The sequence below is a fragment of the Egretta garzetta genome, unplaced genomic scaffold (genome assembly GCF_000687185.1).
Source record: "Egretta garzetta isolate BGI_Z169 unplaced genomic scaffold, ASM68718v1 scaffold53, whole genome shotgun sequence".
Classification (NCBI taxonomy): Eukaryota; Metazoa; Chordata; class Aves; order Pelecaniformes; family Ardeidae; genus Egretta; species Egretta garzetta.
Window position 1 is genome coordinate 3779247 of NW_009259312.1, and position 11322 is coordinate 3790568.

Consider the following 11322-nt stretch of genomic DNA (forward strand, 5'->3'; position numbering starts at 1 on the left):
CAGCGAAGGAAGACTATCTTTGGGATTGAAAATCTAGAGTTTACAGCTTCTGTGATACGCATGCAGGAAGCTGAGTCTATAGGCAGTCCTCTCGAGATTTGCGGGCTCCTGCATTAGAGCTGGGAGCCTTAAAACCTGAACCCTTGGCAGAAATGTAGTTCAAAGATTTAAAAAAGAACAGACTGCTTTTGATGCATTTGCGCAGAGAAATTTTGATACTTCCATCACTTGTTTTGCTCTGTGTATTTCAAAGCAGGTGGAAAAACTGTACTTCTCTAACTGTTGCTGTGTGTGCTACATTTTCAACCAGTTATCAGTGGTTGTATCTTCATGACATTTTAACTGTTGAAAATGATACACAGTCAAAATAGTTTGCTTTCCAAGAGCAAAATGGACCTTTGCCAGGCCTAATTATTCTCCTGAATTGGGGAATTGATACCTGGGTAATAGAGTAAATCTTTGAAAATTTTTTTCTTCCCCAATTTTGACCAAAAAAAAATTGACTAAGTATTTCTAAAGTCCACTAAAGCACTCTGTGTAAAAAGTTTTCTTGGTGGCCCTCAGCACTTCCTTACTTGAAAAGTTTTTTTTATGATAATTTTTATTTTATTTTAAATTCTGTGAGTTAGTGTTTATTCTGTGGCAAAACCAGATGATTCATCCATTGAGACAAAATGTTTTGAGGAAAATACTGTTTTGCTGGAGTTTCTTTAAAATAAATAAATTCTGAAAACAAGGCTGCCTAACTGAAATATTTGTCCCATTCCTAGCATTATCCTGTTCTTGCACAGTGACCTTCTTTATAAACCTAATTTAAGATGTTTCCTAGATTATTCCCATCCTCCCCACAGATCAATCAAACCACTACTAGTTTGTATGTTCTGCTCCTACTGGGAAGAAGGACATTTTCACTTTGAGTTTTCCATTCTTTTTGTCTTGCTGTTGGAAGATGTGCACCATACTGTAAACAGTCATAAGTGTACAGAAGAGCTTTGTGTCTGTTCAGGAATTTTTCTGCATGGCAATATATTTTATTTATCCTCACAGCATTATTGCCTGTGAGAGTAAGCACTGAGAAGGGTACAGACAGGGAGCATTGGAGATGCTGCGTAGTCCAGTTGTCTTTTGGAAGTTCTGAGCTATTCCAACATCTCTCTCTGTTTAGAATGACCCTACATATTAGAACAGGGTATCGAGATATTAAATAACTCAAAACTGAGAGCTTGATACTAAAGTGAGTCTCTTGTGCCTATGTTAATAGATTAATTGTATGGTGTATGTTTTTATGACATCTGCAGTAGAAAATTTCTACTCTACACATGGGTGGTTTAAACATAATTGCATGTAAATTTTGTTTTCTTAAAACCCTTATCACAGGTTTCCTATTAATTTGTTTCCCTTTCAGGTTTTGTAGTAAAATGTTCTTGTATCTGTCTGGTTTAGTGCATACAGGGTAGCTAATGTCTGTGCAGTGTAGGGCAGTGCTGTTCATCCTGTTATGACTAATGTGCGTGGAGCACAGTTCATCAAAGGGGTGACATTTTTGAAAAGTATAGGGAGTTGTAGCTGTTGGAACTGAACACCTAAATAGTATCTTTAGAGAAATGTCACTAGTTTGTAAAAAACAAAAAACCAATCAGACAAAAAAAACCCCAAAATGAAAAAAACACACCAAAACCAAACCAATAAAAACACCCACAAAAAACCCAAACAAAAAAACCTCCCACTTCTGTAAACTATACCAATTATTTTTGCATTCTTCCTCAAAAAAAGTGACTGTAGAACTATATAGTATTACTGTGCTTTATGTTTAGATGTCAGTTTTGTACTTGCATATGTTTATAGAATAAAATGAGTTATTTTCTTGAAAACTACGGCAGTAAAGGATCATTCAAACATTTTGTTCTGTGTTAGTCAAAAAACCACAGAGGTCAAACTATTTATGGAAGGAAATCACTGGAAGGAGTTAAATAACAGACTGTCTTCAATTTATGAAAACTAAAAAGTGCCTTTATATTTGTTTCTTTTCAGTCTGTAGTGGATGACTGGATAGAGTCATACAAACATGACAGAGATATAGCACTTCTTGATCTCATTAACTTCTTTATTCAGTGTTCAGGCTGCAAAGGTAAGATACTGAAATATTTACTCATCCATTTAAGTAATATAGTATGATTCTTATTATTTGCTTTTATACTATGTATGCTGTAGGACTGCTCCATCCCTGCAGCTAGTTTACATTATTAGGTTCTTGTAGTTAAGCTAGTATTTCTGAGGATGAGAGCAGGAGATTTAGAAATACTATATTTAAAAATATAGGGTAGATTAACCCTCTTGTATTGACACCAGAGAAATGCAGTATTGGTACTTAAACTTCATCTCGCTCCACTCCTGCTATTATTTCAGAAAACTCTCTCTCTCTCTTAACATTGATAGTTTAGCTTGTTGGGTCTTGGAATTCTGGTTTGGATTTATCTACTTCTTATCATTGAGTGTTTTAAGATTGTTTCATAGCCTTTGTAGAGATGCTTGATTTAAAAGATACTATGGACACCTTCATGGTAGCCTATCTACAGTAAGATTGTATTTCTATATTTTATGTTCTTCTTTATTTTCTGGTTTTCTTTATTCATTTCTATGTCCTCCATTCTTTTCTTCGTCACCTCCTTTTGAAGAGGAGAAGGTAACTCACCCTGCAGTGTCACTGCGCTTGATAGAGTAGAACTTGGACGTATTTTGTTCTGCTCGAGCATTTCTCTGTCCTGATAAACTTTCATCATGCACAAATCTCCAGAAAGCTAACAGCATTCCTCAGAGGTTATCCATGCTTTCAAGAGCAGTGACCTTTTGATTATTGTTACCAGATAAAACCGCAGAATCTTAATGCTTTCTGAGATGATCCTTGTCACAAATTTTGCAGTATAGTTGCAGTAAACTTTAGGAGATCTATTTGTTTTTTATATCACCATTTAGACTCTTAATAATTTGAGGCTAAGACAAATAGAAATTGTGTGAAATCACTGTGTTTACTGCAGTGAGTAGCAATAGAACTGTTCAAAATTGTCTTACACCATTTAGAATCTTGAGTCATGAAAGGTCACTTCAGATTAGTGTAGTCACCCTGTTGATGAAGAGGTCTGGCACAAGTATCTTTGACTTCTGAGTACAAATGAATGAGTAAATTCTAGATGTGTGTGTGCACACAAACAAACTTATAAAAAGAATCATCATAGAACCCTTATATATATACACACACACATATATAAAAGAAAAAGTATTGGTGCCAAGTGCTTGTTATACACGGATGCTAAAATAAAAAATGTGTAACTTTTTAAAAATATATGCATAATCTGTAGGTTAACTGAAAAATTGGTCATTCTTACATTGTAGCAGGAGGCATGTCATCTGCTATCTACCTCTTTCATATTAAAGTGCTAATAATCTGATATCTAAATTGTAGGAGTTGTTACAGCAGAGATGTTCCGACATATGCAGAATTCTGAAATAATCCGAAAAATGACTGAAGAATTTGATGAGGTAATTTAGTGAAGTGCTGATAGTGTATTGATACTAATTTTTTATTTTACCTGCCCTAATCTTACTGGATCACACTGCTACAGGTTTCTTTCAAGGGTAAAGGTCAGCTGCAAAAATGACAGGACTTTTATGAATGAAAATCTTGAACTCCCTTATTTCACTGAACGTGTAAGACTAGGAAGTAAAGCTTGGCATGTATATAACTTGTTTTATTAATGGTTTAAGAAATCAATAGTGACTTTCAGTTTTTGAATAGTGGGAACTCCTACTACAGTGGGGCTGTGTGGGATGCCTCCCCGTTCCTGCTGTGTATCTAAGCCCTTTAAGTCTTTTTAACTTTTAAAATGGTTGCTAAATTTATTTCTATGCATTCATTAATCTGGAAACCATGGGGATTTGAATTTGATTATTCTCGAATTGAAGATTAATGCTTTGCCTTCCTTTGGGATTAAAACTTCTTTTCCTTTAAATTGTCTTTCCATTCCACTGAGTGTTGGGGTAAATGAGATGTGTTGGTTTTTTGGGTGGGGTTTGGTGTTTTTTTGGTGTTTTTTTTTTTTTTTTTTTTTTTTTTTTTTTTTTTTTTGGGTTTATTTTTTAGTGTTATTCCTTTTACCCTGTGTTCCGAAGAATGTAAAGGTGGCTTTAAAACCTGCTCCCAAAATTTGTCTAATACGGAAATAATCTCACCCCCACTTAAAATCCAAAACCCATCACTAACTTTAACATAGGGGAAAATATAATACACTTTTGTTTAAAATTATTTTAGTATTCCTTAGAAGTATCTCAATACAGAAATAGATTTGATTACTGTAAGGCAGTATTGTATGAAATACATAAAGCTTCAGCTGGGACTGTTTGTTCAGGTATTTTTATTACTATGTTTTGCTTGCTCTTTCTTGTAACAGACTTCTAATTAATAACTCTCAAATTTCTAATCCCTTGTCATGGATACCTTCTTCACTTTCAACCTGTAATGTAATGTTTAGCCTCTTAAGGAAGCTGATCGCAGAAGCACTGAAACAAATGATTGTAAATTTTTTCTCCCCCCCTCTCACTTTGCCATTATTTGTAAAGGTTCTTAAGTCAGGAGAGGAACACAGATTTGTTATATTCAAGGTGTTATAGTAGGTCATTTTACAAATTCGGGAATTTTCTGTCTGATGTGTAAGCATCTCCCTGTAAACTTCATTATGGTCCTGAATTGAGTGTTCCTAAACGTGTCAACTAACAGTTCATATGATGGCTCTTTTGTTGCAGTGTGCTGTGAAGCAGATTTGTAAGGGTTATGAATTTTGTATTTTATTTAGGTTGTAGGACAGAAAGAAGAAATAACTACTTATTTCAGTATATTTGGTTATGTGCATTTTTTGTGGTAGGACTTGTAGCGTGTTGTCTCTGCATATAGCAAGCTTGACCTGCAAAACAGGTGCATGTTTGTGGAATTGCATTCTTCTGATATATCCTTTTTTTATTGCATCGGAGATCTAGGCTTTAAAATTGTACCCATCTCTTTTTAATCTTTATTTAATAAAATAACTTTTAAGATGTTTAGAGAGTTTCCTGTTTTCCTGTTTTTGTTTTTTAATAGGATAGTGGAGATTATCCATTAACTATGGCTGGTCCCCAGTGGAAGAAGTTCAAATCCAGTTTTTGTGAGTTCATTGGAGTACTCGTCCGACAATGTCAATATAGCATCATATATGATGAATATATGATGGATACTGTCATTTCACTGCTTACGGGGCTGTCAGACTCACAAGTCAGAGCATTTCGGCACACTAGCACACTGGCAGGTCAGTGAATTATATTTATCTGGGTATTGCTTCCATTTTATGTTTTGTGTTGTATAGGAAAGAATTGTTCTGGTTGAACCTTCTTGGTGTTCAACATTCAACTCATATTTCATTGTGTGATACAGTTTTTGTCTAATGCAACCTGGTTTGGTTCAGCTTTCTTGTCCTTATTGGTTTTTTTGTTACTGAAAAACAAAGCATTATTTTAAAGCATCCTTCACTAGCTGTCTAGTACTTAATTTTTGTTAGCTTTAAGTCTAGTAGAAAAAGTAAATAGAAGGAAACTTCCCAGTTGATTCTACAAGTTTCTTTGGCCATAATAAAGGTATAGGTATCTTTTTAACCTCATAGGCAGTTGAACCTGTTTATGCTGTGGATTGAGTCAAACAGGAGTTGTATTTTAGATTGGATGCAATTTTTATTACAAATTTAAATTGTGCTGTGTATTGAGGCCATGGCACAATGTAATTGAAAGTAGCATTTCCATTCATCGCATTAGAAATAATTTTAAAGAATGCTTCATCAGTGATACAGGTACTAAATTTCTACATGGTTTTAAGTAATTGTCCTTTTTACATGATTTTTTTCCAAATCTGTTAAATTATAAAGAAATCCTTTACGGGTTAAGTGTGGAGTGTTTTAAATAAAGATGTCACTATATGGACAAAGGGATAAGCCTCTTGGACAAGAAGTTCTAAACCTGCGTTGATTAATGAAGAACAGTCTTAGATGGCATTGTGCAGTAGTCTGCTTACATAAGGTTTATTACAGCAATTTTAGTCTGAACAAGGTGAATTTAGATTATACTGAAACTTGAGTTTTTGCTACACTGGAAATTGTTCTTGTTAGCTTCACTGGAACTGGCTGGTTTACAGTGAGCTTCAATTCTGACTATCTGATCAGTTGTTCCATTTCATTGATCATCTCTCTTGAGTATATGTTAGCACATGTTAGCACGCTGCATTGGGCTGCTGCTGTGAGACTCCCACTAGCCAAGGCTTTTGTTATGAGAGAGGAACAAAACCTGTTATTTCAGGAGAATATACTAAGTCTGCTGCATGCAGTTTGACTGTTGTACCATATGAGTAATACAAATTTAGTTCTTAAAAAACAAGTTTTTCCTACTTTTTGGGGGTTGTGCCTGAATAGAAGTTGCAGGAGTTGCCCTCTTGCATGTTAATGTCTGTCACACAAAATAATTTTTATCAGTAGTCTGTTTGCATTTGTTCACATTAGTAGTTGATTCTGTTGGTTTTTGTGTAATTACTTGTGCGTTTCATATGAGATTGTGGTTTGTATTGAAGATTCGTGTTTTATGTGTGATGGAGAGAGCCAACAAAATCCTTGTATCCCTATTTACTGTTATTTGCAGTAATTTTGGCTTCTATGATTAGTTCAGACTTGTTCTTTTCCTCTTGATATCCTTGGAGATCACAGTGTGTGATATTTTGATATATCTGCGTGTCTTTATGCCTTACTCATCAACTTTATGCTAGTGATAACATGCTTAATAATGTTCTGAGTATGCTCTGCCAATGCAAGCCCTTTCATATCTTGTTACAAAAGTTCATAAGAAAAGCAAGTAAACTATTGACCACCTCCTGGTTTCTGGAATAGGCATATTTGTCTGCGTCCTTTTGAAAAAGGGTTGATTCAGAAATAAAACCATGCAAAAAATCTGACCCAAGCGTGTTTTACATTTTGGTCAGTTCTCTGGCTTCTAATTGGCTAATGTCCTTTCTTTGCTTCTGCAAATAAATGAATATTTAAAGAAAACTGCCCCTCATTAAAATGAAATTGAGGGGAAAAGAATGGTGCAATATGGTGGTGTTGGTTGTCTAAGACATTTCCTTTTGAAGAAAAAAGTTCTTGTATGTTTGAGGTTGAATGATTTGGTAGTGTCAGTCTACTAAATGATTCTAATAATCAAATATTTTAATATTTTCCTGGGCTGTGTTTGTAAATCTTACATTTCTGCCTTCATTTTTGAGGGGAAGCATATCCGATCATTGAACAATAATGCTTATGGTATTAAAAAATTGACAGAAAGAAAAGAGCAAAACATCAGCATTTTATCTGTTGTATTGATAAATGCAGTGCTTAGTAAAACGTTGATAAAGTTTGCGTATCAAGAACTTTACAGTGAATATGTTTTCATGAACTCAGAAAAGGGTTGACAGGAGGAGGTGTCAAAATTTTTGGTTAGCATTTTTCTTAGATCAGGTAACCTTTTAAATAATCCTCCCTCTTTCCACTTTTTTGTAGCCATGAAGCTGATGACTGCTTTAGTGAATGTGGCATTAAATCTTAGTATTAACATGGACAATACACAACGGCAGTATGAAGCAGAACGAAATAAAATAATTGGGAAACGAGCTAATGATAGGCTGGAACTCTTACTACAGAAAAGAAAGGAGGTTAGTGCAACTGTCTGTAACTGGTGTCCTATGATGAGTCTTGATAAATGACAATAATTGATCTTGTTCTGTAATTTGTTCTTTTGTAGAGGTAGTTATTAGTCCCTCTGTTTCATTCTTGAAGTTAATGGTTAATGTTTGAAAAATTCAATTACTTTGAAAGGTGCTTCTTACTGTCTGGTTTTCTGTAGAGAGCGATGCATATAGACTCTTAAAAAATTTTCAGATCATGTCATCTTGTTAAAGTTAGCAAGAGAGACTGCAATCAGTAACAGATAGTTTTTAGTTGTATTTCTTGACTACATTGAGTGGGTTTGGCTTCTAGAGAAGAACCCCACGATCTTGGGGCAAAATACTGCTTTTATGATGTCAATACCGATCTCAGCAGAAAGTGTGTTTAAAGGCAGAACACTATCAAAATTGAAAATGCAGTCTACTTCTATTTTCTTTCTTCTTGTGTAAAAGGGACTTGCTGATTCATTGCTGACAATGCTGTCTTGTTGAAAGCCCTAATTCATTCAGGTTTAAGTTTTTATTTTTGGGAACTGGTGTTTTGTTTTGGTGGTGTGGGTGTTTTTCTTTTTGACATTAGAAATAACCTCATGATCATGGAAACGTCTCACCTTTGCTCTTCCCGCTTTTGTGCTGTTGCCCATTAACCTTTTTACGTTCTTGACAATTCAGATAAACTGACAACTTTGTCTTCTGTTCATCTCGCAAAGATGTTGCGGTTTGAGACTGATCCCTTAAACACCCATTAAATGTTGCTGTGCTAGATGCGTGTGCAGGACCAGTCCTATTATAAGTAATACACAGATACACAGAAAAAGCAGTGATGTGAGAATTGGGACTTTACCCAGTCTCAATTGCTCTCAATTGTATATTGACTTTTAGGATTTCTTACCAGCTTTTTTAATTTGGAGTTTGATTTTCTTTTTTTCTTATGCTAAATGAAAGTAAGCTTCCAAGTAACATTCAGCTGTTCATTTGATTTCAGGTTGTGTTTCATTTATAACTCAGCCTTATCCAGTACTAAACTTCACTTAATTAATTGATTCTTTTTGCATGTATTTTTATATTTTTAATTCCCCCCCCCTTCCTTCTTCAGAGGCTACAGTGGGCAAGTGTTAGATTTAGGCCTAGAACACTTTAAACTTTTCTCCTGCTGCTTAGTCTTTTTCTTCTTACTGTATTTCCTTCCTGCCAGAAATTTCTATATCTTGTGATACTATGGAAATTGTTTGTTCTTGCCTTTTTTCTAAACTTCTGTAGGAGAGCTCCTTTACCTTTTATATCCATTCTCCAGTGTGTGTACACACACACACACACACACGCCCAATCTGAGTAATATCTCTGGTGGGGTTTTTTGGGTGATTGAGGGGGTTGTGTGTTGCTTCTTTGCACCTCTGCCCCATGAACTTCCCCCGCCATGGTCAACTTCCTTAGTCCTTGACTATTCTCATTAACATTGTCTCAATTTGTCCTACCTTTATAGTTCAAACTGTGAAAAGAATATGCTTGTCTGCTGACAATATTTAGTTATTTTCAAATCTTTTAACCAATTTCCTTGTGGTTTCAAAGCAAAACCAATTTTCTGTGTTTTAAAACGCTGCATGTATCACACCAACTCATTTGCATGTCTTGCTCTTGTGCTGTTACTGTGAGACTGGATTTACCTCCTCCATTATTTTTCAGCTCCATATTCTTAATTTTTTGCTGCAATACCTTACTCAATTTCTGCATTTTTTTTTAAAGTAATAGATGAGGAGGAAAGAGGTATTCAAAACAGAGCATATGCTGTTCATGTAGCCATTTGCAAAGTTCTTCATCTGTGTCTTGTCTTCTTAGATTACAAATGCTTTAGAGTACAGAAAAGACTCCTTGTAATGCAGTTAATGTGATTTGGGTATATACGTGTCCATTAAAATACAGTAAGTGTATTAAAAATTGGGCTGAACATCAGGATTAAAAAACTGCTACAAAATTAAATCAAATTTTCGTATAAATAACTTAAGGAGGGGCTTGCAGAAACCTAAGATGTCTTTGTCATGATTGAAGAACAGTTTTCCAGTGGTCAGAATAACTAAAATTTGGATGCTGTGGTAGATACAATTCTTAAACAATAGCATATTGTACTGTGGAACAGATTTGTGAATATTTCAGGAAAGTATTTAATGGCCACACTTGCAAAGGTTAACTCAATTTAGTTTGTCTAGCATCAGCACCATCTGATCTGACTGTAAAAGTGCTGCTCACTGTTTATGTACTCTGTTCATTCTTTCAGCTTCAGGAAAATCAGGATGAAATAGAAAACATGATGAATGCAATATTCAAAGGTGTTTTTGTGCATAGATACCGGTAAGTTTCTGTTAGTAAGTAATTTGTAGCTTCATCAGTTTATTTTGGAAGCTGGCGACAAGTTATTTCTAATTATTTATCTGTTTGATCCTATTGCCATGCTTCTGCCCACAGAGATGCAATTGCTGAAATAAGAGCTATCTGTATTGAAGAGATTGGAATATGGATGAAGATGTACAGTGACGCCTTTCTTAATGACAGCTACTTAAAATATGTAGGGTGGACTATGCATGACAAGGTAAGCTGCATTGAGGAAAAGGAACAGAATCATGAAGCATAACTCCACACTTTTGGTTGTTGATCTTGACAGACTAGGTTCTGATCTCTTAAGTGTTTCAATCACTGCTTTTCTTACCACTCAGAAGCACTGGCATTCCAACATAGATATGAAATAGAATTGAATCTTTTGAGTGGTTTTAGAGAGTATATATAGATTTTTAAGGAACCAGTATTTGTAAGGAAATGGCTTTTTCTATTTATTTGTTGCTGATACAGAGTTCTACTTTATAATGCTGAACTAATTAAAATTAATGCATTTCACATGGAATAATCCAGTCATATAGCCTAACAGTTTCTCTGTTTTGCCAAGTTAAGAAACTTTTGAGCTTACTCAGCTAGCTGTAAAAAATATGGGAAAAGTCCCTTTTTGTACTGATGAGTGCCTCAAGCTGTTACCAGCTACCAGCTAGAGGTTATTCTCTGCTTGGAGTGGTCAACAGATAAGATTTACAAATACTCCTTGATTTATTGTTGAGTCAGCACCTTGTCTCAGTTCTTGCATTGGTGACTTCAAGCTATCGAATTTGAAGTGAAACAAATGAGGGATCTCAGTCATGCTATGCTGTTCATGGGTTTGGCATCAGAAAACAACAACCTCTGGCAGTGGGGTGGTAAGAAACTGTGTGAAGTCAGTTGTTCTAGATTTCTGAAAAGTATTTCTGTATCTATACCTTAAGACATGTTCTCTGCTAAGGTAGATCTTGTACTTCAGGAGGAATATTTGTCTCTGTATCTACTTGGTAATTCTGATCTAACTAGAGATGGTTGTTAATGATACAGATGTTGCCAGTTTTAAGGGAAAGGAAACACACAGAGTTCTACTTAGAAATATCTTGAGCATTTAGAATGCATCTTTAAAGAAGGAAGCAGGTGTATTTTGACTTGCAGAGATACTAACTGCAGTGAGACACTGGTTTGTCTTGTTACAAACAAGG

The 11322-nt window shown here is 35.1% G+C and overlaps 1 protein-coding gene across 2 annotated transcripts in view; it reads left to right on the top strand.

Moving 5' to 3' along the window:
* The window catches only part of LOC104124075 (cohesin subunit SA-2), a 50542-nt gene extending 40139 nt beyond the window's left edge, over positions 1-10403 (top strand). For both annotated transcript variants that reach the window (XM_035891982.1, XM_035891983.1), the window contains exons 5-10: positions 2032-2128; positions 3461-3537; positions 5129-5333; positions 7599-7750; positions 10035-10108; positions 10223-10403. In XM_035891982.1, coding sequence (XP_035747875.1) covers positions 2032-2128; positions 3461-3537; positions 5129-5333; positions 7599-7750; positions 10035-10108; positions 10223-10388 — 771 coding nt within the window. In that variant the 3' untranslated portion in view covers positions 10389-10403. The remainder of the gene's footprint in view (positions 1-2031; positions 2129-3460; positions 3538-5128; positions 5334-7598; positions 7751-10034; positions 10109-10222) is intronic.
* Positions 10404-11322: the final 919 nt, after the last annotated feature.